The following is a 27,788-nucleotide window of genomic DNA, read 5'->3' as shown; positions in this document are numbered from 1 at the left end:
ACCCCATGACTATCATTAAGTGTTGTACCTGATGATTCTTGACTCTTGACGAATGTATCTTTTCTTTTATGTGCACTGAGAGCATTTGCACCAAGACAAATTCCTTGTGTGTCCAATCACACTTGGCCAATAAAGAATTCTATTCTATTCTATTCTATTCTATTCTATTCGATTCGATTCTCATTCTCCTCTCCTCTCCTCTCCTATTCTACCCTATTCTACTCTCCTCTACTCTCCACTCCATATTCTCTTCTCCTCTCCTCTCCTCTCCTCTCCTCTCTTCTCTTCTTTCTTCTCTCCTCTCCTCTATTCTATTCTATTCTATTCTATTCCATTCCATTCCACTCTATTCTATTCCATTCTACTCTATTCTACTCTCCTCTACTCTACTCTCCACTCCATACTCTCTTCTCTTCTCTTCCATTCCATTCCATTCCACTCCATTCTATTCTATTCTCATTCTCCTCTCCTCTCCTCTCCTCTCCTCTCCTCTCCTCTACTATTCTACCCTATTCTACTCTCCTCTACTCCCCACTCCATATTCTCTTCTCCTCTCCTCTCCTCTCCTTTCTTCTCTTCTTTCTTCTCTCCTCTATTCTATTCTATTCTATTCTATCCCATTCCACTCTATTCTATTCCATTCTACTCTATTCTACTCTACTCTCCTCTACTCTCCACTCCATACTCTCTTCTCTTCCATTCCATTCTATTCTATTCTTTCCTTATTCTATTCTATTCCATTCTACTCTACTCTACACTACTCTACTCTACTCTCCACTCCATACTCTCTTCTCTTCTATTCCATTCCATTCCATTCCATTCCATTCCATTCCATTCCATTCCATTCCATTCCATTCCATTCCACTCCACTCCACTCCACTCCACTCCACTCCACTCCATTCCATTCCATTCCATTCCATTCTATTCTATTCTATTCTATTCTATTCTATTCTATTCTTTCCTTATTCTATTCTATTCCATTCTACTCTAATCTAATCTACTCTATTCTACTCTACTCTACTCTACTCTACTCCCCACTCAGTACTCTCTTCTCTTCTCTTCTCTTCTCTCCTCTCCTCTCCTCTCCTCTCTCCTCTCCTCTCCTCTTCTATTCTTTCCTTATTCTATTCCATTCTATTCTCAAATCATCTTGACAGCGTGGGAACCCGCCGCCCTCCTCCGCTCCCTTGAAGAGCGTTTCCGTTCTCCAGCAGCTGATCGGCCGGGCAGGTGGCAAGGAAACCCACCCCTTGCAAAGGGAGGGAGGGGAGGTGGGGGATGAATGAAAGAGCGGGTGGCCAATGGGAGAAAAAAGGTGACGCCCAGCCGGACCAATCGCCGCGCCGTTGGGCGGGTTGGGGCGGGATGCACCTTACGGGACTACAAAACTCGGCGCGACCCAGGGTCGGGCTTAGGTGGCTGGACTGGACTGGACTGGTTTCGCTGGGCGGAAGCTGGACTTGGCTTTGCACCCGGGACCCGCTGGAAGCCAGGGAGATAGATATCTATATATCTATGGCCCTTCTCCGGGAGCGTGGGGTCAACCCCCTGGTCAAGTACCTGCTCTTCTTTTTCAACCTGCTTTTCTGGGTGAGAGTCGGGCAGGAGGCGTGGGAAAGGGGGCGATGCAACGCGTGCAAAAGCGCGCCCTGCGGTGGGAATGCGAGTTCCAGCCGGGAGGAGCGCTCGGGCTTTTGCCCCTTGCAGAGGAGGGGAGCGCGCAATCCCCGTTGCTCCCGTTTAATCCCACTCTCTGGAAACACGCCGCTCGTGAGAATGCGTGCATTTGCAAGGGATCGCGGCTAAAGCGGCCGCGGGGTGTGGATGGAGAGAAGCAGCTGTGCACTCGTGCGCGTCCCGTCTTGACCCGTCTTGGAAGCGGGATCGGGGCTGCGTGGTTTGCTGGCCCCCAAAATGGGTCGTGGGGGCGGCGGCGGCGGCGGCGTGGGAAAGGGTCTGAAAGCGAGGTTTCCACCCTTCTGCCTTAACAGATAACATCAGAGTTGGAAGGGTCCTTGTAGGTCATCTAGTCCAACCCCCTGCCCAAGCAGGAGACCCTACTACACCATATTTGAGCCCGGAGCGTCTCTTCAACTCGGGGTAGTAAGTAGGAGGCTGAGCAGGGCGGCTGGATTTGGAAAAAGAGAGGGGCTGCCCCAGATCCAGGTCTTTGCCCGCTCCAGCAGGGCGGGGGGGGGGGCTTCTGAGACCCCCTACAAGGTGGGTTTTGCTGACCGCAACTAGGACGTGCCTGCCAGCATCTTGCAAAAAGTGATGCAGTTGCGGTGCTCAAAAGCAGGTAAGGCAACTTTGCCATCTGTGGACTTCAACTCCCAGAATTCCCCCACTCGGCTTAAAATTGCTGACCTGGCTGGGGAATTCTGGGAGTTGAAGTCCACCCACCCTGAAGTTGACGAACCAGCTGGGGAATTGGAGGAGTGGAAGTTGCTGAGATTGACAAATGCCAATCTAGATGTTGCCCTAGTGGGAGGCGTTCTTCGATTGGCGAATTGGGAAGAGGGGGTGGTGGGATTTATCTTGTTCTCTTCCCAAAATGTACAAAGGACCTTCTATCCAATTGTGGGATGGGATAAATAGAGTATCCCAGTGGATAAAAATACCCAGGAGAAATGCCGCGGGGAGGTGGCCAGGATTAAGTGAGGTTCTAAAAGTCTCCGTTGAAAAACTCGAGGGGTCCTCAATGCTTTCTCTGAGCTGGGTGGGTTTCTTGCAGACGTTCCATGACCCAACTAGGTTACATCATCAGTGCTAGAAGGGAGTGGGATTTGGAAGGGAGGAGGAGGAGGAGGAGGAGGAGGAGGAGGAGGAGGAGGAGGAGGAGGAGGAGGAGGAAAACAATTGTAGGGTCCTTACTGCTCCCTGAGCTTGGTGGTTTTCTTGCAGACGTTTCATGACCCAACTGGGTTACATCATCAGTGCTAGAAAGGAGTAGGATTTGTGGAAGGGAGGGAGGGGAAGGAGGGAGGAAGGAAGGAGAAAAAGAGGGAGAGAGGAAGGCAGAAGAAGGAAGGAAGGAAGGGCTGTGGGGTCCCTGGTGCTCTCTGAGCTGGGTGGGTTTCTTGCAGACGTTTCATGACCCAACTAGGTTACATCATCCATGCTAGAAGGGAGTGGGATTTGGAAGGGAGGAGGAAGAAGAAGAACAGGAGGAGGAAGAAGAAAAATTGTGGGCTCCTTAGTGGTCCCTGAGCTTGGTGGTTTTCTTGCAGACATTTCATGACCCAGCCAGGTTATGTCATCAATGCTAGAAGAGAGTGGGGTTTGCGAGGAGGAGGAGAAGGGGGAGGAGGAGGAGAACTGTGGGGTCCTTGGTGCTCTCTGGGCTGGGATGGTTTTCTTGCAGACGTTTCATGACCCAACTACATCATCAGTGCTAGAAGGGAGTGGGATTTGTGGAAGGGAGGAGGAAGAGGAGGAGGAGGAGGAAGAAGAGGAGGAGGAAGAAGAAGAAGAAAACAATTGTAGGGTCCTTACTGCTCCCTGAGCTTGGTGGTTTTCTTGCAGACGTTTCATGACCCAACTAGGTATCATCATCAGTGCTATGGTGATGAAACCTCACTCTCTTCCATCACTGATCATGTTATCTAATTGGGTAATCTGCAAGAAAACAACCAACTCCTCTTTCCTCTCTTTTCCTTCTCCTCCCCCTCCGCAAACCCCACTCCCTTTTAGCACTGATGATGTTCCCTAGTTGGATCATGAAACGTCCGCAAGAAAACCGCCCAGCTCGGAGAGCACCCAGGACCCCACAGTCCTTCTCCTCCTCTCCTGCTCCTCCTCCTCGCAAACCCCATTCCCTTCTCGCAGTCCCTCTTCCTTCTCCTCCTCCATTCTACAACCACACCCCCTTCTAGCACTGATGATGTTCCCTAGTTGGCCCACAAAACGTCTGCAAGAAAACCACCCAGCTCCGAGAGCACCAAGGATCCCTAATTTCAACCCCGAGCTACAAATATTCTCCAAATAAGAATACAAGGTGTTTTGTTTTTTTTAATTGGAAAAAACCTGGAGATGAATGGCTAACCCTTCGGGCTTCTAACTTCCCACGCTTGTTCTCCAGACCTGGGGGTTCAAGGAACTTGGAAAGATGGACCACCCGATCCTTTTGACTCCCATCCCTGACCAAAGACCAGTTCCGATGCTTCTGGCCTTTTTCTGTACAGGTGATTTCCATGGTGCTGGTGGCTGTCGGGATCTATGCGCGGCTGTTCAAGCATGGAGGTAAGGTCTGTGGAGATTCTCCGTCACCCAAGTCAGGGCAGTCCCAGAGATGCTTTGGTTTCAAGAGGCAACTGGACATGTCTTGTTTTGTTTTTTTTCTTTGAAGAGGTTTTCGCTTCTCATCCAAGAAGCTTCTTCAGCTCTGAGTGAATGGTGGGAAATGAAAGGACTGATACGCCTTGCAGACAGCTGGTCATTTGCATCCTTTTAGAGAGACGTTGAGGCCACTTGGAGGTTTGTCCGTGTCCTCAGGATCACCTGAGTGGTTCAAATGGGTGTGAAGCCTTCTGACTGGATGGTGGGGAATGGAGGGATTTATACTCCTTGCAGACAGCTGGTCATTTGCACCCTTTTAGAGGGCTGTTGAGGCCACTTGGAGGTGTGTCTGTGTCCTCAGGGTCACCTGAGAGGTGCAAATGGGTGTGGAGCCTTCTGACTGGATGGTGGGGAAGGGAAGGATTGATATTCCTTGCAGACAGCTGGTCATTTGCATCCTTCTAGAGGGCTGTTGAGGCCACTTGGAGGTTTATCTGTGTCCTCAGGGTCACACCTGAGTGGTGCAAATGGGTGTGGAGCCTTCTTGGAAGTGCTGAAAGGACTGTGCAATTCCAAGAAGGCTCCACACCCGTTTGCACCACTCAGGTGATTCTGAGGACATAGACAAACCTCCAAGTGGCCTCAATGACCCTCTAAAAAACTGCAAATGACCAGCTGTCTGCAAGGAGTATCAATCCCTCCATTCCTCACCATCCAGTCAGAAGGCTCCACACCTATTTGCACTACTCAGATGGACCTGAGGACACAGAGAAACCTCCAAGTGGCCTCAACGACCCTCTAAAAGGATGCAAATGACCAGCTGTCTGCAAGGAGTATCAATCCCTCCATTCCTCACCATCCAGTCAGAAGGCTCCACACCTATTTGCACTACTCAGATGGACCTGAGGACACAGAGAAACCTCCAAGTGGCCTCAACGACCCTCTAAAAGGATGCAAATGACCAGCTGTCTGCAAGGAGTATCAATCCTTCTGTCCTCCACCATCCAGTCAGAGCTGAAGAAGCTTCTTGGATGAGAAACCCCTCCCACCGTCTAGGGCAGGGGTGGGCAAACTTTTTGGCTCGGGGCCGCATTGACTTTTAAAATTTGACAGACGGGCCGGGTCAGCACAAGATTTTTTGGGAATCGCCCCCTCCCACCCTTTCCCCCGCTCTTCTCCTCCCTCCCCTCCCTCGGAGGCCCCTTGAGTCAGGAGTTGCTACCGCCGGTGCGACTCCGCGCAGCTCCAGTCCCACGTTGCCTTGGGAAGGAAAGGCAAAAAGGAAGAGCCGCGGCGGTGCTTTGCAACGGCAGCAGCGGCACCGGAGGCTCAGGCTCAGCGGCTCCTGGTTTTGCCTTTTCCTTCCCAAGGCAACACGGGACTGGGCCGCGCATGAGCTGCGCCGGCGGTAGTAACTCCTGACAGCCCCAGCCGGACACCTGAGCGGAGCCCGGGCGGAACTGCCTGTTGCTGCTGCCGGAGCACCGCCGGATCGCCTCCTCCAGCAGCCCGCCCGCCCACCGGGCTTCCCTCCGCCGCGCGGCTCGGGCCAGGTGCGAGCATCCACGAGTTAAAAGGAAGCCGAAAGTTGCTGGGAAGTTGCTCGGGTTTCCGGGCTTCCAGGCTTAAACTTTGCACAGGCTTAAAGTTTGCAGGCGGAAGCGTCTTCCCGCCGAGGAGCGGGAAGGGTTCCACCCGTGGGCGGGTGGGTGGGCTGCTTGAGGAGGTGACCCGGCGGTGCTCGGGTTTCCCTCCGCCCGCGCGGCTCGGGGCCAGGCGCGAGGGCCCACGAGGAAAAAGGAAGCCGCAAGTTGCTGGGAAGTTACTTGGGTGCTGGGAGCAGGCTTTTAAAGTGCCGCCCGAGCAGGACCGCCGAGCCGGGAAATGGGGCACCAAGGCAGGGCAAGGCTCCACCAGCAGCGGCCTAGCTTTAGGTGGCTCCAAGAAGCCCGCTCAAGCAGCCCGCCCGCCCGCCTGGCGGAACCCTTTCCGCTCCTCGGCCGGAAGACGCTCCCGCCTGCAAACTTTGCCTTTGCAAAGTTTAAGCCTGGAAGCCCCGGAAAAAAAGGGGATCGGCGGGGACTCACCTTCGGAGAGGTCGCACTCGAAGGTGATTTCGAACTCCCAGCCAAGGCCTTTGCAAAGTTCTTCTTTTCTTTCCTACCCCGAGAGCGCTCCGCACTGTTTTGCAGCTTTGGGGGCCACGCGGCGCAGGGCAATACGCCACGCCCAGCGATTTTTTTTCAGCGGCGGGCCGGATTGGACAGACCAATGGGCGGATGTGGCCCGCGGGCCGTAGTTTGCCCACCCCTGGTCTAGGGTCTCCTCCTTGAGCCAGGGGCTGGACTAGAAGACCTCCAAGGTCCCTTCCCACTCTGTTGTTGTATAAGGCCTTCCTGCTCAAGCGGGGCGGGGGGTCGGACTAGAAGACCTTTAAGGTCCCTTCCAGCCTAGGATTCCATGCAGGGGTGGGATTCAAATTTTATAACCACTGGTTTGGTGGGCGTGGCTAGGTGGGCGTGGCCTGGGCAAAGCAGTGAGACAATGAGGGGGATTCTGGCATAGCTGATTGATGGAACAGCTGATCGTCGGGAGGGGGAAAAAGAAAATAAATATCTTTTTTTAAAAAAAAAACAAATTTTATTGGTTTCTAAAGACAAACAAAAACAAACAAAACATAAAAACATCCAACTTTCTTCCATAAGTGTACAAGCAGCGTGTCGGTTGGTTTACCAATTTTTTGTGCATCCATTTCATAGTCTCAATTAGTTACATTGCATAATAACTCATATTATCAATCAAAAATTGAATACCCTAGTATCACTATTAATCAGTCATTTGAGTATAATTTTGTTCATTCATACTTGGCGAGATAACTATAATTTACTGAGTTTATTTTATAACAATTCATATCCTCACAAATCTATCCTAAAAACATTTTATAGATAGGGTAACAAAAAAAGAAATACATCTTTATATATTCATTATTTTCTAAAATTCTAAATATTCTATTAGAAAATAAATATCTGAAGGAGTGACTGGACAGGGGAGTACGCAGTCAGCGATGTTGGGCATGTGTGCGATGTCGCACATGCGCGATAAGGACTGACTGGGTGTTCTGACCCAAACCTTGTTCCCAGGAAACCAACACGAAACGGAGGTAACAGCAAAACCTTTTAATGCTTCTCTGCGAATTCCGTTCCTTCCCGGTGAAAAGGCTGTTTCAAACTCATTGTCTCTGAGAAGAACGAGCCTTGCCAAGGCGGTGCAAGGCTGCCAAGAACACGAGATAAAGTTACTAAGAAATATTTCAAACACAAAAAGTCTCTAAACACCAACTCGGATATTCCTAACGTCCACCAGGCTCGGCAGTATCAAACTTCTTTGCTTTCTGCAAAGAACTGCAGCTTCTCAGCTGGCTTTTATATCTTCTCAGGGAGGGGCCATGATCTTCCAACCTTACTCTTGAATCGCTCGTGCTGCTGCAGCTTGCTCTTCCCTTCGAGCAGCCCTGCGCGCACGCGCGCTTGGCACAGGCTCCTCGGGGGTCTCTTCCTCACTGCTGCCAGCCTCCACAACCTCCGAAAGCAGCACTCTGCTCCCTGATGGTCCTGGCCCCATCCCTGCATCACACGCAGGCCCCTCATCTGAGTCCTCGCTCTCCGAGACCTCAGCCGTCCGCACCCGCTGCCGGCGAACCACAACACTGGGTGGGGAGGGGAATTGTGCCAGCCAGGGGCACAATTTGCCGGTTCTCCGAACTGCGCGGGATCGTAACAACCAGTTCTATAGAACCGGTCCGAACCGGTTAGAATCCCACCCCTGATTCCATGGTTGAAGTGAAAGGGAGAACCAACCTAATATGATGCTTTGTTGGATCCAAAAATGTTGCTCTGCTGGGCCAAACTGGACACGCCTGTTTCTTTCCCTCTGTCCTCCGTAGAAGCCACCGTGGCTTGCCTGGCTATGGATCCGGCCATCTTGCTGGTGGTTGTTGGTGTCTTGATGTTCTTCCTCACTTTCTGTGGCTGCGTTGGCTCCTTGCGGGAAAACATCTGTTTACTGCAGACGGTGAGTGGGTCCTCTATGTATGGTCAAGGCTAGCCACCCCCAAAAGCCCTTCGACTTATATACTGCTTCACAGGGTTTTTACAGCCCTCTCTAAGCGGTTGACAAAGTCAGCCTCTTGCTGCCCCCACCCCCAACAGTCGGGGTCCTCATTTGACCAGAGCAGGTCAGGGTCGAACTGTTGGCAGTGGGCAGAGTCAGCCTGCAATGCTGCATTTTAAGCACTGCCCCACCACAGTCCTTCCTTCCCTCTTTTCCTTCCCTCTTTCCTTCCTTCCTTCCTTCCTTCCTTCCTTCCTTCTTTCCCTTGCTTTTTTTCTCTTCCTTCCTTCCTTCTTTCCCTCCTTCCTTCCTTCCTTCCCTTTTTCCTTCCTTCTTTCCTCTCCTTCCTTCCTTCTTTCCCTCTTTTCCTTCCCCTTCCTTCCTTCCTTCTTTCTCTCTTTTCCTTCCTTCCCTCCTTCCTTCCTTTCCTTCCTTCCTTCCCTTCCTCCTTTCTTCCTTCCCTCTTTTCCTTCCTTCCCCTCCTCCCTTCCCTTTTTTTTCTTTTCCTTCCTTCTTTCCCTTCCTTCCTCCCTCCTTCCTTCCTTCTTTCCCTCTTCTTCCTTCCTCCTTCCTTCCTCCTTCCTTCCTTCCTTCCCTTCCTCCTTCTTCCCCTCCTCCTTCCTTCCTTCCTCTTTTCTTTCCTTCCCCTTCCTTCCTTTTTCCTTCTTTTCCTTCCTTCCTTCCCTTTCCCCTTCCTTCCCTCCCTCCTTCCTTCCTTCCTTCCTTTCTTCTTTCCCTCTTCCTTCCTTTCCTTCCTTCCTTTCCTTTTCCTTCCTTCCCTCCTTCTTTCCCTCTTCCTTTCCTTCTTTCCTTCCTCCTTTCTTCTCCCTCTTTCCTTCCTTTCCTTCCTTCTTTCTTTCCTTCCTTCCTTCTTTTCCTTCCTTCCTTCCTTCCTTCCTTCCTTCCCTTCCTCCTTCTTCTTTCCCTCTTTTCCTTCCTTTCCTTTTTCCCTCTTTCCTTCCTTCCTTCCTTCCTTCCTTCTTTCCTTTCCTTCCTTCCTTCCTTCTTTCTTCTTCCCTCTTTTCCTTCCTTCCTTCCTTCCCTCTTTTCCTTCCTTCCTAACCTTCCTTCCCTCCTTCCTTTGCTTCCTTCCTTCCTCCTTCCTTTTTCCCTCTTTTCCTTCCTTCCTTCTTTCCTCTTTTCCTTCCTTCCCTCCTTCCTTCCTTCCTTCCCTTCCTCCTTTCTTCTTTCCCTCTTCCTTCCTTTCCTTCCTTCCCTCTTTTCTTTCTTCCCTTTTTCCTTCTTTTCCTTCCTTCCTTCTTTCCCTCTTTTCCTTCCTTCCCTAACCTTCCTTCCTCCTTCCTAACCTTCCTTCCCTTCCTCCTTCCTTCTTTCCTCTTTTCCTTCCTTCCTTCCTTCCTTCCTTCCTTCCTTCCTTCCTTCCTTCCTTCTTTCCCCTTTTTCTCTTTTCCTTCCTTCTTTCCTCCTTCCTTCCTTCCTTTTTCCCTCTTTTCCTTCCTTTAACCTTCCTTCCCTCCTTCCTTTCTTTCCTTCCCTTCCTCCTTTCTTCTTTCCCTCTTTTCCTTCCTTTCCTTCTTTCCCTCTTTTCTTTCCTTCCCTCCCTTTTTCCTTCCTTCTTTCCCTCTTTTTCTTCCTTCCCTTTTCCTTCTTTTCCTTCCTTCCTTCCTTCCTTCCTTCCTTCCTTCCTTCCTTCCTTCCTTCCTTCCCACTTAGCAAGAGCCCTTCACTGTGTTTTCCAGCCTTCTCTAAGCAGTTTACAGAGTCAGCCTATGCACCCAAAAGTTGTATACAACTGATCCTCACACTTATGACGGTCACAGCATTCCACACGGCCACATGCTCAGAATTTGATTGGCCACTGGCATGTACTTATGACGGTTTCAACATTCTGCGGCTCTGTGAATGGCAACCTTGCCGGGCATTTCCGATAGAAAAGTCGCTTGGGGAATCTGGACTTGTTTAACAACAATGACAATTCGCTTTACGACCGTGGAAAATGCTGGGGGAAATCGGGTTCTGGTGACGTGATGGCTCGATTTACAACGCATGAATGGACATTGTGATTTCAGCTGTCATAAGCTGAGGACTACCTGTGTATTTCTCTGACCTGTAAGGACTGTAAGGACTACCTGTGTATTTCTCTGACCGCCCAGAGACCCCGGCCGAGATGGTTGGGTGTAGAAATGGAATTTTAAAAAAGGAACCTTTTTGCCCCTGCAGTTCTCCTTCTGTTTGGCCCTCCTCTTCCTGCTGCAGCTGGCTGCGGGCGTCCTGGGATTCGCCTTCTCTGACAAGGTGGGTGCAAAACGACTCCAGCATGTGAGGAGGGGTCCCGGGTGCCCCCTGAGCTGGGTGGTTTCCTTGCAGACGTTTCATGACCCAACTAGGGAACAGCATCAGTGCTAGAAGGGAGGAGGGTTTGTGGAGAGGAGGAGGAGCTGGAGGAGGAAGGAAGGAAGGAAGGAAGGAAGGAAGGAAGGAAGGAAGGAAGGAAGGAAGGAAGGAAGGAAGGAAGGAAGGAAGGAAGGAAGAAAGAACTGTGGGGTCCCTGGTGCTCTCTGAGCTGGGTGGTTTCCTTGCAGACGTTTCATGACCCAGCTAGGGAACAGCATCAGTGCTAGAAGGGAATGGGGGTTGTGGAGAAGAGGTGGAGGAGGGAGGAGGGAGGGAGGGAGGGAGGGAGGAGGAGGAGGAAGGAAGGTAGGAAGGAAGGAAGGAAGGAAGGAAGGAAGGAAGGAAGGAAGGAAGGAAGAACTGTGGGGTCCTTGGTGCTCTCTGAGCTGGGTGGTTTCCTTGCAGACGTTTCATGACTCAGCTAGGGAACAGCATCAGTGCTAGGAGGGAATGGGGGGTTGTGGAGAAGAGGTGGAGGAGGAAGGGAGGGAGGGAGGGAGGGAGGAAGGAAGGACTGACTGACTGACTGACTGACTGACTGTGGGTCCTTGGTGCTCTCTGAGCTTGGATGTTTCACGACCCAGCTAGGTAACATCATCAGTGCTAGAAGAGAGGGAGGGTTGTGGAGAGGAGGGGAGAAGGGGGAAAAGAAGGCATGAAGGGGGGGAGGAGGAGGAGGAGGAAGGAAGGAAGGAAGGAAGGAAGGAAGGAAGGAGAAGGAGTGTGGGGCCCTTTTGGGCTCTCTGAGCTTATTCCTGAGGGAGAAAGGGAGGGAGGGAGGGAGGAAGGAAAGGAAGGAAGGAAGGAAGGAAGGAAGGAAGGAAGGAAGGAAGGAAGGAAGGAAGGAAGGAAGGAAGGAAGGAAGGAAGGAAGGAAGGAAGGAGTGTGGGGCCCTTTTGGGCTCTCTGAGCTTATTCCTGAGGGAGAAAGGGAGGGAGGGAGGGAGGGAGGGAAGGAAAGGAAGGAAGGAAGGAAGGAAGGAAGGAAGGAAGGAAGGAAGGAAGGAAGGAAGGAAGGAGAAGGAGTGTGGGGCCCTTTTGGGCTCTCTGAGCTTATTCCTGAGGGAGAAAGGGAGGGAGGGAGGGAGGGAGGGAGGGAGGGAGGGAAAGGAAGGAAGGAAGGAAGGAAGGACAGAGGAAGGAGGAATGGATAGAAGGACAGAAGGAACATAGGGGAGGGGCAAGGAAGGATAGAGAGGAAGGACGGATGGAAGGCAATAACAGGAGGGAGTGGGGAAGGAGGGAGGAAGCAGAGAAGGGGGGAGAAAGAAAGTAGAGAGAGAGGATGAATAGATGGAAGGAAGGAAAGAAGGGTGGATGGGTGAAAGGAAGGAAGGAAGCGGAAGGACAGATGAAGGAGGGATGGAAGGAAGGAACATAGGGGAGGGAGGGGGGGAAAGAAGGAAGGAGAGAGGGTGAGAGAGAATAGAGAGACTGGATGGGAAGATGAAAGGAAGGAAGGATGGACCATGGTAGCACAGTGGTTAGAATGCCACATTGCAGACTATCTCACTGCCGACTGCCAACAGTTCGATCCTGACCGGTTGAAGGTTGACTCAGCCTTCCCTCCTTCTCAGGTGGGTAAAATGTGGACCCAGATTGTTGGGGAGCAAGAGGCTGACTCTGTAAACCGCTTAGAGAGGGCTGGGAAGCACTGGGAAGCTACACATACCTGCTAGTGCTATTTTTTTGGTTCCAGGTGCGAGAGAAGATGAACGCCATGGTCAACAGCGCCATTGTGCACTACCGAGATGACCTGGACCTCCAGAACCTCATTGATTTTGGTCAGAAGGAGGTAAGGTTTGCTTGGGACCATCTGGTCTTTCTTTGGTCTTCGGAACCCAACCCCTGTTGGGTTGCCCAACGACAGAGGACAACCAGGACCCAAAGTTCGTCCATCCTGACTTTGAAACAGAAGCTGGCGGGTGGATCATCCAGGAGTTAGAGGCCATGTGAGAACCTGTATCTTTTGAAGGACATTCTGGAACTAGGGTGGTTCTTTTTTTAAAAAAAAAAAAAATCAGGATTATGGATTAAGGGAGGCGGCGGCTCAGAGGCAAAGACGCTGATCTTGTCGATCAGAAAGGGTCGGCAGTTCGAATCCCCGGCGCCGCATCACGGAGGGAGCTCCCGTTACTTGTCCCAGCTTCTGCCAACCTAGCAGTTCAAAAGCATGTAAATGCAAGTAGAAAAATAGGGACCCCCTTTGATGGGAAGCAGTGGTGTGGGATTCGAAATTTTTTTACTACCGGTTCTGCGGGCGTGGCTTGCCGGGCGTGGCCATGTGACTGGGTGGGCATGGCTTTTTTTTTTCTTTTTTGCAACCAACCCCTCCACCTGTTTTTTGGGGCCTTCTGGGCCTCCGAGGAGCCTCCGGGGCAAAGCAGTAAGAGGGGAATCCCGGCATAGACGATCGTTGGAACAGTTGATTGTCAGACGGGGGAAAAAAATTATCTTAAGGGGCCGGTGTCGGGGTGGGTGGACAAGCGAGCCAGCGGTGACCGGGCGACCAGGTCAGCGGCATGGCCAGCCAGAACTTAATACCGTTTTCAGCGACCCACACCAAATCCTTGCTACCGGGTCGTAGGAACCGGTGCAAACCGGTTGAATGCCACCACTGGTGGGAAGGAAGCCGCGTTCCACGCGCCTTCATGCCGGCCACATGACCGTGGAGACGTCTTCGGACAATGCTGGCTTTTCTTTGGCTTTGTAACGGAGATGAGCACCGCCCCCTAGAGCCAGGGATGACTAGCACGGAGGTGTGAGGGGATAATAACCTTTACCTTTTTACCTTACGGATTGTTACAAAGTGTTGTGCTCTGATGCTTCATAGAATCCTAGGTTGGAAGGTCTTTGGGTCCAGGAGTCTCCAAACTTGGCAACTTTAAGATAAAAAAAAAGATGTTGAGGTTTTTTTGGGGTGGGGGAATGCAGCAAAGAGCAACTAAGATGGTTCCAGGCCTGGAGACTAAAACATATGAAGAACGGCTGTAGGATTTGGGTTTGGCTAGTCTAAAGAAAATAAGAATTAGGAATGACATGAGGATTCCAGCATTTGAGGGGCCGCCCCAAAGAAGCGGGAGGTCAAAATTATTCTCCAAAGCCCCTGAAGGCAGACGAAGAATCAATGGATGGAAACTCATCAAGGTTAGAAGCAACCTGGAATGAAGGAGAAAATTCTTAACGGTGAGGACAATTAACCAGTGGAACTACTTGCCACTAGAAGTTGTGGCTGCTTCATCCTTGGAGGTTTTTAAGAAGAGATTGGACAGCCACTTGTCTGAAATGGTCTAGGGTCTCGTGCTGGAGCAGGGGGCTGGACTAGAAGACCTCCAAGGTCCCTTCCAGCTCTATTCTAATTGACTGATTGATTGATTAGTTGATTGATTATGGACTTCAACTCCCAGAATTCCTCAGCCAGCATGTCTTAAAGTTGTCAAGTTTGGAGAGCCTTGCATTATACCGATCATTGGTGTTGTAATGACGAGGCAGTCGAGTTGTTTGATCATGAACAACTGAATTATGATGATCTTTATTGGAGTCTAGTCTTGCATTTATACACATTTTTAATTATCCTCCATCACTGGTTAACTTTGGTTACTGCTTAACTTTCGTTACTGTTTAGCACAGTATTCCATAAAATTAATTATCTCTAGTTAAAGTCTAACCTATGTTTACTTCCTCTCTCTAATCCTCCTTTAGGTTAGTGACTTTGTTTGCCTGAGTTGTATTTGCTTGTAAACATTCTTTATCTGAGGTTTGCCATCCGAGATTGGAACATTCCTGCAATTACAACTCTACACATTGGCAAATCTCTCTTAAATTTTTGGAGAGACACAAAGGGAGCTGTGACAGTCATCCTTTCTCCATACTACCTTTCTGGAGAAGCAGCACAGCTGCAGCCCTATCAAAGTGAACCCAAAACATAGAATGACAAGATTGGAAGGGACCTTAGAGGTCGTCTAGCCCAACCCCCTGTTCTAACAGGAGACCCTATATACCACTCCAATCTCTTCCTAAAAACCTCCAGGAAAGAAGCACCTACAACCTCCGGTGGCAAGCAGTTCCACTGGCTAATTGTCCTCGCTGTTACAAAGTTTCTCCTTAATTCCAGCTTGCTTCTCTCCTTGGTTAGTTTCCATCCATTGTTTCTGGTCCTGCCTTCAGGTACTTTGGAGCATAGCTTGACCCCCTCTTCTTTGGGGTAACCCCTCAGATATTGGAGGACTGCTATCATGTACAGCAGAGGTCTTCAAACTTGGCAGCTTTTAAGCCTTGTGGACTTCAACTCCCAGAATTCCTCCTCCAGTCATGTTAGCTCAGGAATTCTGGGAGTTGGAAGTCCACAAGTCTTAAAGTTGCCAAGTTTGAAGACCCTTGGTCTAGTCTGTCTGTCTGTCTGTCTATTCTCTCTCTCTCTCTATTCCACCTCTATCTATTCTATCTACATCTATTCCCTCTTTCTCTCTCTCTCTCTCCCTCTATCTATCTATTCTTTCTCTTTGTCTCTCTCTCTATCTATTCTACCTCTCTTTCTTTATCTATTCCAGGGCTCTTCAAACTTGACAGCTTTAAGACTTGTGGACTTCAACTCCCAGAATTCCTTCTCTAGTCACGTTAGCTCAGGAATTCTGGGAGTTGAAGTCCACAAGGCTTAAAGTTGCCAAGTTTGAAGACCCTTGGTCTATTCTATTTATCTGTCTATCTGTCTATTCTCTCTCTATTCTATTTATCTCTCTATTCTATCTATATCTATTCTCTTTCTTTCCCTCTCCCTCTATCTATGTATTCTATCTCTCTTTCTCTCTATCTATCTATTCTACCTCTCTTTCTCTATCTATCTATTCCAGGGGTCTTCAAACTTGGCAGCTTTTAAGCCTTGTGAACTTCAACTCCCAGAATTCCTCCTCCAATCATGTTAGCTCAGGAATTCTGGGAGTTGGAAGTCCACAAGTCTTAAGACTTGCCAAGTTTGAAGACCCTTGGTGTACAGAATAAAGAATAACATAGTTGGAAGGGACCTTGGGAGGTCTTCTAGTCCAACCCCCTGCTCAAACAGAGACCCTACATCATTTCAGGCAAGCAGTTGTTCAATCTTTTCTTTAAAACCTCCAATGTTGGTGAACCCACAACTCTCCATTTCTTCTTAAAAAACTTTCGCAGATAATTATTATTCCCAAGGTCAGGAAGTTTCTCCTTAATTCCAGGTTGCTTCTAGCCTTGATTAGTTTCCATCCATTGATTCTTCTGCCCTCAGGGGCTTTGGAGAATAGCTTGACCCCCTCCTCTTCTTTGGGGCAGCCCCTCAGACATTGGAAGGCTGCTGTCATGTCTCCCCTAGTCCTCCTTTTCATTAAACTACATGTTCCCAATTCCAGCAACCGTTCTTTATATGTTTGAGCCTCCGGTCCCTTAAAATCCTCTTCGTTGCTCTTCTCTGCACTCTTTTAAGGGTCTTGCAAGCATTTATATACAACTGTTCAAAGTTATTGAAGGCGCCGAAAAAAAGTGGTTTATCAACTACCTCTCCTTCCTTTCCATATAGTTCGGCTGCTGCGGAGGTGCCTCCTACAGAGACTGGTCCCAAAACATGTACTTCAATTGCACACCCCAAAATCCCAGCCGGGAGTTTTGCTCGGTGCCTTATTCCTGTTGCCGGCAACCGGAAGACCAGGTGAGGCAAAACGGAAGTTTTCTGACCCAGTTTTCCCAAAAGCACGAAGCCGACTCCTCGTCCCAATAAAAACCCCTTTTTATTTAGCTTAAATGGGAATGCCTCTCCAGCAAAGTCCCGGCCAACCGTCTTTCAAGAGATTGCACAACGACAGACCTTTATTAGGCTGGGAGAGTTGCCAGGGCGATCTCTTCCAAATGCCATGCTGTAGCAGCAATGACTTGGCAAGAAGTCAGGAACAGATCTTCATACTAATTAAACAAACTAATTGTCTCCTGCAAACCCCACTCCCCTTTTGCTCCTCTTTTATACTCTATGGGAGGGGACATTCACCGTCCACCTGTGCCCTTACTCCCGAGTTGACCCTTGTTCCTTAGTTGTTCCCTTCGTCTGGCAGCTCTGTGCCTGCGCACACTGGGAACAGGCTCCAGCTGTTCTTCTACCCCATTGATCTCTGACTCCGAAGGCAGCTGATAACTGTCGGACAGCCCTGGTCCCCATCTCTGCCTCTGACGCAGAGCCCTCGTCAGATTCCAGGACTGGCCCATGCTCCTTCCCAACCTCCTCACTTTCGGTTGGCAAGCTGCCGCGCTGCTCCCCCCTCCCTTTCTGTTGGCAACTCTAAAAAGACCAGAGAAATATTTTATGTTTGGTTCTTTGTGCATTCGTGCGCCGCGTTCAAAATACACCCATTTCAAGCACTGCGGCTTACCTTCTAAGGCAGCCCCGGTAAGTAAAACAGCTGAATCCACTGTGCGTCGCGCAAATCAGTTGAGCTGATAAACGTGGAAATAGAGGACAAGACAAAACAGCTGATCGTTGGAGTAACCGGTTCATTAGAACCAGTCCGAACCAGCAGCATCCCACCACTGGCCATCGGTCCAGGTGAATAAGTCAACAGATGCTGGCTTGGGGTTATAGCTTTGCCCTGGGGGAATCCTTCTTTGCGCGTGACTCTTTTTGGTGTTTTCCTGCCCAGTTGGTCATCAACACCATGTGCGGCCAAGGGGTTCAGATGCTCAGCTACCCCACAGCCGGAGAAATCATTCACACCGACGGCTGCATCGATAGGCTGGTGGACTGGATGCACAGCAACCTCCTGCTGACCGGTGCAGTGGCCCTGGGCCTGACGCTCCCCCAGGTAAGGAATTAGAATAAGAACAATTAGGAATAAGGAGTAGGAATAAGAATATGGAGTAGAATAAAGAATAAGGAATAAAGAATTAGGAATAAGAAATAAGGAGGAATAAGGAATAGAATAAAAATAAGGAATAAGGATAAGGAATGATAGGATAAAGAATAGAATAAGGGATAGGATAGGAATAGGGAATAGGGGTAAGGATAAGGAATAAGGAATAAGAATAGAATAAGGAATAGAAATAGAATAAGGAATAGAATAAAATAAGGAATAAGAATAAGGAATGATAGGATAAAGAATAGAATAAGGGATAGGATAGGGATAGGGAATAGGGGTAAGGATAAGGAATAAGGAATAAGAATAGAATAAGGAATAGAAATAGAATAAGGAATAGAATAAAAATAAGGAATAAGAATAAGGAATGATAGGATAAAGAATAGAATAAGGGATAGGATAGGAATAGGGAATAGGAATACGAATAAGGGTAAGGATAAGGAATAAGAATAGAATAAGGAATAGAAATAGAATAAGAATAGAAGAATAAGAATAAGGAATAAGGATAAGGAATGATAGGATAAAGAATAGAATAAGGATAGGATAGGGATAGGGAATAGGGTAAGGATAAGGAATAAGGAATAAGAATAGAATAAGGAATAGAAATAGAATAAGGAATAGAATAAAAATAAGGAATAAGAATAAGGAATGATAGGATAAAGAATAGAATAAGGGATAGGATAGGAATAGGGAATAGGAATACTAATAAGGGTAAGGATAAGGAATAAGAATAGAATAAGAATAGAAATAGAATAAGGAATAGAATAAGAATAAGGATAAGGAATGATAGGATAAAGAATAGAATAAGGGATAGGATAGGGATAGGAATAGGGTAAGGATAAGGGAATAAGGAATAAGAATAGAATAAGGAATAGAAATAGAATAAGGAATAGAATAAAAATAAGGAATAAGAATAAGGAATGATAGGATAAAGAATAGAATAAGGGATAGGATAGGAATAGGGAATAGGAATACGAATAAGGGTAAGGATAAGGAATAAGAATAGAATAAGGAATAGAAATAGAATAAGGAATAGAATAAGAATAAGGAATAATAGAATACGGAATAGAATCTATCTATATAAAAGAGCGAAATACCTCTCACGCATCATAACAAAATCTCCAAAACCGTAAAGCCTACAAAGTTGAAATTTGGCCCGTAGGTTCCTCTTCTAGGTGCGTTAAGAAAGGAATTTTCAAAATGACCATCAGAGCATTTAGAGTATTTCCTATATTATTATTATTATTAACACGCTCTGATGCTAAGGAGTTCTACTCCCCCCCCCGCCCACACCTGAAAAAAAGAAATCTCTTCCAAATGCAAAACACAAGCAGAGGAGAGGAGTTTCAGTTTCAGTTTCAGAGCAGCAAGCAGCTTTAGTGCAGAACAGTTGAGCTAAGCCGCGCCCAGGCTCCTTGCTGTCTCCTTCTTGCTCATACAGCAAACACTGTTTCAGTTTCCAAACAGCCCTCCACTCTCTCGCACACTGACAGGACGCTAGCCAGATGAATACCAATGGATGCTGGTAGGCAGAGGCAGAATTCCCCCCCCCACCCTTATTTTCCTCCCCCCAAACTAAGCCTGACCACATAGTTTTGCAGCAAAGCACAAGTATCGAACTAGTAAAGGTAAAACTAGTAAATAATACTAAGCACAAGTATCGAACTAGTAAAGGTAAAGCTAGTAAACAATACTAAGCACAAGTATCGAACTAGTAAAGGTAAAGCTAGTAAATAATAAATCGAACTAGTAAAGGTAAAGCTAGTAAATAATACTAAGCACAAGTATCGAACTAGTAAAGGTAAAGCTAGTAAATAATACTAGCACAAGTATCGAACTAGTAAAGGTAAAGCTAGTAAATAATACTAAGCACAAGTATCGAACTAGTAAAGGTAAAGCTAGTAAATAATACTAAGCACAAGTATCAACTAGTAAAGGTAAATAGTAAATAATACTAAGTATCGAACTAGTAAAGTAAAGCTAGTAAATAATACTAAGCACAAGTATCGAACTAGTAAAGGTAAAACTAGTAAATAATACTAAGCACAAGTATCGAACTAGTAAAGGTAAAGCTAGTAAATAATACTAAGCACAAGCATCGAACTAGTAAAGGTAAAGCTAGTAAATATACTAAGCACAAGTATCGAACTAGTAAAGGTAAAACTAGTAAATAATACTAAGCACAAGTATCGAACTAGTAAAGGTAAAACTAGTAAATAATACTAAGCACAAGTATCGAACTAGTAAAGGTAAAACTAGTAAATAATACTAAGCACAAGTATCGAACTAGTAAAGGTAAAACTAGTAAATAATACTAAGCACAAGTATCGAACTAGTAAAGGTAAAACTAGTAAATAATACTAAGCACAAGTATCGAACTAGTAAAGGTAAAACTAGTAAATAATACTAAGCACAAGTATCGAATTAGTAAAGGTAAAACTAGTAAATAATACTAAGCACAAGTATCGAACTAGTAAAGTAAAACTAGTAAATAATACAACTAGGAATTGGAATCGAACAGAACGGAACGGAGTGGAACAGAACAGAACTCAATTCTTTATTGGCCAAGTGTGACGGGACACACAAGGAATTTGTCTCCAGTGCTAAAGCTCTCAGTGTACACACAAAGCGTAAGGACTCGTTTTCACCTTTGCTAGTGTGCAATGTGCAATACACAACCCAGGATCTCCTTCTGGAGGGACGGTGATAAGGGGTGCAGCCCAGTCCAAATGACAGCAAATCTTCGATGTTATGACTCTTCCCATAGTGACCGTTCAAACTTAGAACGAACCTCCCCGGGGGTAATAGGCGCTCCTTGACTTATGACCAAATCTCTGTTTCAAAGTGAGACCTTCGTTAAGTGAATCCTGCCCTCTGCTGCTGATGAGACAGGCTCATCCTTTCTCGTGTTTTGTGTCTTTTGTGTTTCTCTTCCTCTTCTCCCCCGCCCAGTTGATTGGCATCCTGTTGTCCCAGGTATTGATCAGTCAAATCAAAGACCAGATCAATTTCCTGAGTTACAACCGGGGGCATCGGACCGATTATTGGTAGCAGAGGACCCAAATCCAGAAGAACAGAAGATGTCCAAGAACTTCCTGCTTGCATCTCTTCCGGAAACATCTCCTTCCAAGCTGAACTTCTGGGAACTTCGGTGGTGGACAACGCCTTCTCTCTTTCTCCTGAATTTAGGAAGAAGATTTCCCCCATAAGGTGGACTTTGAAGGAGCAGGGTAGGAAGACCCGTTGTTGACGAGGTTTTGAACTTGTGTCCAGCCCCTGTGGGAGTCTGAATCCGAGGAGGAAGATGGACAGCCGACAGGGACTGGGAGTGTGGCTCCGTTGTCTGTGGAGCAAACTGGGGAAGGGCAAAGTCCATCTGGGCAGAGCAGGGGAGTGGTAGAACAAGGGAGAGGGACTTCAGAGGAAGATCCAGGCCCACCCACTCTTCATCCTCCCTGCACACAGGGAGGAAAGGAGAAGGGAGCAACGTGGGTTGCATGGCTTACGGGGGAGGAAAGGGCCCTGATTCCCTTCATTCAGTTGGGAATGAGTTTAAAAGAGATGCATGCTGAGTGCGGCAGCTTCTGGGAACAAACATGGTGTGTTGACTTTGTTTATCTGTGTTCCTGGCATGTTTCCAACCGTGTTGATTTACTGCCATTCCTTCACGTCTGGAATTCCTTCTCCTGCCCTGCCGGACTAATGACCTCATCTTGCCTTGATTGGACTTATAGTTACAGTTTTTGTTGACCACATTTTGGACTTGATTCTCTGCAGCCAAAGGCTGTTCCTGGGAGAGTTTTTCTCCAGCTCAGAAGGTAACCTGGACATTGGGGGCAAAGTTGGAGCTAATAAAGGGCCTCCTACTGATTATCTGACTGGGTTGCCTTTGTGCCACGCCCCTTTGGGTCATCACAACTTGGGTGTTGGAGAAGACATCTCGGAACACCGCAGGCAACCAAAGCAATGGACCAAAACGGATCATTGAAGAAATCTGGGTAGATTTCTCACTCAAGTCACAAGTGATACCATGCTCAGTTCAGCCCGTTTTGGACACTGTGTGAAGAACCCAACTTCTGGAGAAGGTCCTGAGGTTGGGACAGATGGAAAGGATGAGATGAGGAAGAAGACCAGGGAGATGGACTCAGCTAGGATGGGGTGGAAGCACAGAATCTGATTAGGGACTGACGGTTCTAGAGACCATCTATGTGGTCCCTAAGACTTCACCCGCAACTTTGAGGGCACATATCTTGGTCGTTCTCGACATACGACCAAAGTTGAGCCTAACATTGATGTTGCTAAACGGGACATTTGTTAAATGAATGTTGTCTCATTTTACGACCTTTCTTGCCACCATTGTTAAGTAAATCCTTACAGCAGTTAAGTTAGAAACACAGTCATTAAGTGAATCTGGCTTCCCTGTTGACTTTCCTGCCACCGTTGTTAAAGCGAATCCCTGCTGCAGTTAAGTTAGAAACACGGTCGTTAAGTGAATGTGGCTTCTCCCTTGATTTGGCTTGTCACAAAAGCAGATCATGGGAGACACTGCGACTGTCGTAAATACGAACCAGTTGCCGAATGTCTGGATTTTGATTATGTAACACTGGGACACTGCAACAGTTGTAAGCGTGAAAAACAGTCCAAACTCACATTTTTAGTGCCATTGTAAATTTCGGTTGCTAAACCCAATGATTGTAAATCAAAGACGATGGTATCCGTAGTGGAATGTGGTCATGAGTGGACTTCAACTCCCAGAATTCCTCAGCCAGTGAAGCTTGTGGACTTCAACTCCCAGAATTCCCCAGCCAGCAGTCAGGGGTCTTCAAACTTGGCCAATTTAAGACGTGTGGACTCCAACTCCCAGAATTCCTCAGCCAGCAAAGCTTGTAGACTTCAACTTGCTGATTGAGGAATTCTGGGAGTTGAAGTCCACAAGTCTTAAAGGTTTGCTGGCTGAGGAATTCTGGGAGTTGAAGTCCACAAGTCTTAAAGGTTTGCTGGCTGAGGAATTCTGGGAGTTGAAGTCCACACGTCTTAAAGCTTTGCTGGCTGAGGAATTCTGGGAGTTGGAGTCAACAAGTCTTAAAGGTTTGCTGGCTGAGGAATTCTGGGAGTTGAAGTCCACACGTCTTAAAGATTTGCTGGCTGAGGAATTATGGGAATTGAAGTCCACACGTCTTAAAGCTTTGCTGGCTGAGGAATTCTGGGAGTTGGAGTCAACAAGTCTTAAAGGTTTGCTGGCTGAGGAATTCTGGGAGTTGAAGTCCACAAGTCTTAAAGGTTTGCTGGCTGAGGAATTCTGGGAGTTGGAAGTCCACAAGTCTTAAAGGTTTGCTGGCTGAGGAATTCTGGGAGTTGAAGTCCACAAGTCTTAAAGGTTTGCTGGCTGAGGAATTCTGGGAGTTGAAGTCCACAAGTCTTAAAGGTTTGCTGGCTGAGGAATTCTGGGAATTGAAGTCCACAAGTCTTAAAGGTTTGCTGGCTGAGGAATTCTGGGAATTGAAGTCCACAAGTCTTAAAGGTTTGCTGGCTGAGGAATTCTGGGAGTTGGAGTCCACAAGTCTTAAAGGTTTGCTGGCTGAGGAATTCTGGGAATTGAAGTCCACAAGTCTTAAAGGTTTGCTGGCTGAGGAATTCTGGGAGTTGGAGTCCACAAGTCTTAAAGGTTTGCTGGCTGAGGAATTCTGGGAGTTGAAGTCCACACGTCTTAAAGGTTTGCTGGCTGAGGAATTCTGGGAGTTGGAGTCCACAAGTCTTAAAGGTTTGCTGGCTGAGGAATTCTGGGAATTGAAGTCCACAAGTCTTAAAGGTTTGCTGGCTGAGGAATTCTGGGAATTGAAGTCCACAAGTCTTAAAGGTTTGCTGGCTGAGGAATTCTGGGAGTTGGAGTCCACAAGTCTTAAAGGTTTGCTGGCTGAGGAATTCTGGGAGTTGAAGTCCACACGTCTTAAAGTGGCCAAGTTTGGGGACCTCTGTGTAGGCCCCACCTCACAAACACACCTGTATGTGTCTATTTATGTGCCTGCATCCTTTTTGTGGTCCAATTTGTGATCCCAACAAAGATGAAGCAGAACCGGCTGGTCAAAGGGTTCAGATTCGGTTAGGATCAAAGTCCCTACAGGAACCCTCCCCCCCCACACACACAAAAAAGGGGGGGGGTTGAAACCATCTTTCCATTTTGGGGGGTGGGGCTCTTATCCACAGCCCAGACTTAAACCTGGCTTGTCTTCCATTCACACCTGGGCTGAAAAATGCAACTTAAGAAATGGGTTTTGTGGGTGATCCTTGTCTGGGTGTTTTGTCTGTCTGGATTACCCCCCCCCCCGCCCCCCACAGAGAATCCTTGCTGACACCCCCCCCCCAGGCAGCAGCTGGCCCCTCCTTGCCAGCAAGCAGCCCCTTCCTGCTGAGAGTCCCCCCAATGAGATGCCCGAGGAACCAGCCCCTCCCTGCTGAGACCCCAAATTGGCCAGCCCCCACCAGCTGAACCCCTCCCCCAGCGGCCAGCCCCTCCCTGCTGAGACCCCCAGAAATCAGCCCCTCCCTGCTGAGATCCCCCCAACTGGCCAGCCCCTCCTTGCTTATCCCCCCTAGAACGAGCCCCCCAGACAACTAGCCCCTCCCGGCCGAATCCCCTATCAACCAACCCCCCCGCTGAACCCCCAACTGCCTGGCCAGCCCCTCCCTGCTGAAACCCCCTCCCCCAGCCGCCAGCCCCTCCTCCTTGCCCCTCGATCAGCCAGTCCCTCCCTGCTGACGTGCCTCGGAGAAGTGGGCGGGCAGGGAGGGAGGGAGGGGGGACCACCCAGGCGGGCCCACCCTTTCCTAGCAAGCGGGGGGCTCTCCAGAGAGAGCGGGGCAGCCTCTTCCCTCCCCCACCCCGAAAGAGGCCGGCTATGCCACGTCACAGGCTGGCCAGGCAGGGAACGCAAAAGCCAGCCAGAGGAGGGGGGGCTCCTCCTGGGCTAGGCCGCTGGGGAGGGGGCAGGCGGCCGGCCTGGCCTGACCCTTGACCCTGGATAGGTTTGCCAGGGTTTGTTCCAGAGCATCGGCCCGGCCAAGGGGACTCCCTGCAAGCCCCCTTCCGCTTCTCTGACCCCTGAATTGGGGCTGGGGGCTCCAGCACTTCCTTTGGGCTGCCTCCCGTATCAAAAGATGCAGAGGGGGGAAGGTCTTTTCCCCCCCTCACCAATTTTCCAGATTACAGATCATCAAGAGTGGGAAGGGGCCTTGTAGGTCATCTAGCCCAACCCCCCCCGCCCGCCAAAGCAGGAGACCCTACTCCATGTCTGACAAATTTCTAGCATTTCTAGAAAGTCAGGGGTCCCAGACGTCAGGCCCCGGGGGGGCAAGGGGAATCAATCATTATCCCAGCTATCTCTTGGCCAAGGTAGGTCAAAAAAGTCAAGATGGCGGACAGCAGAGCAACATCTGTAAACATCTGTTTTGAGGGTTTGTTTTGACCCAGGCAAAATTTTGGGCGCCGATGGAGAATTACTCCTTGGAAAAGGAAGTGAGGAGGAGGGGGCGGGAAGCTGTAGGCCTGGGGTGGGTGGGCGTAGCCTTAGGTTGAGGCCCCCCCCATGTCCCGGGTTTGAGTTCTGCTCTTCGAAGAGTCGATCACACCCCGTTTATGATTCGTTTTCAAGTTGTTGTTTCTGGCTGGGGACTTCAGAAGAGAGAATAGAGTGGAATAACAGAGTTAAAAGGGACTTTGGAGGTCTTCTAGTCCAAGCCCTCCTGCCTAGAGATTGGTCCTCTATTTTTATTGATTTATTTATTTTCCACGATCAGAACATTTTATATATATATATATATATATATATATATATATATATATATATATATATATATATATATATATATATATATATACACACACACACACACACACATATACATATATACACTTATATATATATATATATATATATATAATTACATACATCATACATATAACAGGTTAGTCCTTGACTTAACAAAACCATCCGTTTAGCGACCATTTCGAAGTTACCACTTCTTTGCATTTTTCAGACTTACGACCACTTGAGGCATCCCCAGGTTTGCGCGATCACAATTCGGACGCTCGACGACTGACTCGTATTTACGACAGTTGCCGTGTTCTCAAGGGGGGATCACGGGATCCCCTTTTGCGACCTTCGGACTGGCCAACTCAATGGGGAAGTTGGATTCACTCAACGACCGGGATATACTAAACAGCTGCAGTGATTCACTTAACGATAGCAAGAAGGGTCGTAAAACGGCCCCCAATTCGCTGAACCCGCCTCAATGGAAACTTTGGGCTCCGTAGCCGTCGTAAGTCAAGGACTACCTGCAATATTGAAATTATTGAAATAGTCTGAATTAAAATAAAACCCTTTTGATTAGAATTATATAAAAAATATAAATATATAAAACTTGGAAGGAAAGATTTGCCTCGGAAAACATCAAAAGAATCTTTTCTTTCAGGGAGAACTCAGATCCCAAGAGCAGAGTGAGTCAAAAAAGTCAAGATGGCCACCACAACCATGCCACTGGTCCTCACACTTACGACCGTGGGAGCATTCCCACGGTCACGGGGATTAAAATTTGGGCTTGACAACCAGTGTGTATTTAGAATTGCGTTGTCCTGGGCTCCCGTAATCTCCATTTGCAGCCTTCTCTTTCCACAAGGACCGTCAATGAGGGAAGCCCGATTTTCTTAACGACCGCATGATTCACTTAACAATCACAATGACTGGCTTAACACCCTGTGGCAAAATAGGCCATAACATCAGGCCTGGCTGTAACAATGGATGTGGCGGTCCCAATTATGGCTGTTAAGTCGAACCCTTTCTGAATCCCATCCTGTGGCGGTGAGTTGAGAAATTGTATGAGAAATCGTTCTGTTTAGTGGTCCAGAATGAGTTGTGATTTTAATTTCGGGTGATGACCCTGAATTCTGACACTCTGCTCAGTCACACGACATGGATAGAATAGAATAAGAGTAGAATTCAGAATTAGAATTAGAATGAATAGAATAGAATAGAAAATAGAATAGTAGAATATAGAATAGAATAAGGAATAGAATAGAATAAGGAATAGAATAGAATGTGAATTAGGAATGTGAATTTAGAACAGAACATAGAATAGAAAAGAATAGAATATAGAATAGAACAGAATAAGAATGCAGGATAAGGATACAGAATAAGAATAGAAAACAGAGAAAATAATAGAACATAGAATAGTAAAATAGAATAGTAGAACTATATTCTACTATTCTATTTTACTATTCTATTTTCTATTATTTTCTCTCTTTTCTATTATATTCTTATTCTGTATCTGTAATAGAATAGAATAAGGAATAGAATATGAACTAGGAATCTGAATTTAGAATAGAACAGAACAGAACATAGAATAGAATAAAATAGGATAGGATACAGAATAAGAATAGAATAGAAAACAGAGAAAATAATAGAAAATAGAATAGTAAAATAGAATAGTAGAATATAGAATAGAATAAGGAATAGAATATGAACTAGGAATCTGAATTTAGAATAGAATAGAACAGAACATAGAATAGAAAAAAATAGAATATAGAACAGAACAGAAAATAGAATAGGATAGGATAGGATACAGAATAAGAATAGAAAACAAAAAATAATAGAAAATAGAATAGAATAGAAAATAGGATAGGATTTAGAATAGACTAGAAATAACAGAAATAGAATAACAGAGTTGGAAGGGACCATGCAGGTCATCTAGTCCAACCCCCTGCTCAAGCAGGAGCCCCCGCCATACCATTCGTGACTGACGGCTGTCCAATCTCTTCAAAGCTTCCATAGGATTAACTCAAACTGAATATTTTCGAGTCAAGAGGACATAAGAACTCTATTCAACCCCCAATGATGGTCCATCCACAAACTATGATTAATCCGGACATTGCACGTCTCCCTTCTTCGTCTAGCCCAGCTTTAGAACCCCCCCACCCACCTCGTCTGAATGTGTTCCTTGCTCCCGTCCTATTTGAAATCTCGGCGGGCGGAGTGGAAGAGGGGGGGGGAGGAGTTTTTTGTCCACGCCTCCTCCTGCAACCGGGCGCCCTCCGCTTGCTTTCTCCGCTCCCACAATCCTCGACCAAACGAGGGGGGCGGGTGGGAGAGAGATTTGGGAAGGGCCGCCTTCGGAGCGGCCGCGCTTC

General features: G+C 47.7%; 1 protein-coding gene across 5 annotated transcripts; it reads left to right on the top strand.

The window, feature by feature from the left end:
• Positions 1 to 1,358: 1,358 nt before the first annotated feature.
• TSPAN33 (tetraspanin 33) lies at positions 1,359 to 26,458 on the top strand. 5 transcript variants are annotated; one of them, XM_087968963.1, is made up of 8 exons: positions 1,359 to 1,590; positions 4,185 to 4,242; positions 8,222 to 8,349; positions 10,570 to 10,644; positions 12,442 to 12,537; positions 16,288 to 16,416; positions 17,396 to 17,557; positions 25,643 to 26,458. In XM_087968963.1, the coding sequence occupies exons 1-8, from the start codon at positions 1,366 to 1,368 to the stop codon at positions 25,703 to 25,705; spliced, it is 936 nt and encodes a 311-aa protein (XP_087825089.1). In that variant the 5' UTR covers positions 1,359 to 1,365; the 3' UTR covers positions 25,706 to 26,458. The 5 variants fall into 5 exon arrangements, with proteins under 5 accessions (XP_087825089.1, XP_087825088.1, XP_087825086.1 ...); XM_087968962.1 differs by lacking the exon at positions 25,643 to 26,458 and adding an exon at positions 20,585 to 21,949; XM_087968960.1 differs by lacking the exon at positions 25,643 to 26,458 and adding an exon at positions 20,561 to 21,949.
• Positions 26,459 to 27,788: the final 1,330 nt, after the last annotated feature.

Source organism: Notechis scutatus, chromosome 6 (genome assembly GCF_049901735.1).
Source record: "Notechis scutatus isolate UNSWTSFEM ecotype Mainland chromosome 6, rNotScu1.2, whole genome shotgun sequence".
In the NCBI taxonomy this organism is placed as follows: domain Eukaryota; kingdom Metazoa; phylum Chordata; class Lepidosauria; order Squamata; family Elapidae; genus Notechis; species Notechis scutatus.
The sequence above is the reverse complement of the archived record's forward strand: the minus strand, read 5'-3'. Positions and strand labels throughout refer to the sequence as shown.

Bases quoted from the DNA above. Each gene is read 5' to 3' on its own strand.
- TSPAN33 (XM_087968960.1), top strand. From the start codon at position 1,366: ATGCACCTTACGGGACTACAAAACTCGGCGCGACCCAGGGTCGGGCTT. The intron at 1,591-4,184 runs GTGAGAGTCGGG...TTTTCTGTACAG, and splicing joins TTTTCAACCTGCTTTTCTGG to GTGATTTCCATGGTGCTGGT. The intron at 17,558-20,560 runs GTAAGGAATTAG...TCCCCCGCCCAG, and splicing joins TGGGCCTGACGCTCCCCCAG to TTGATTGGCATCCTGTTGTC.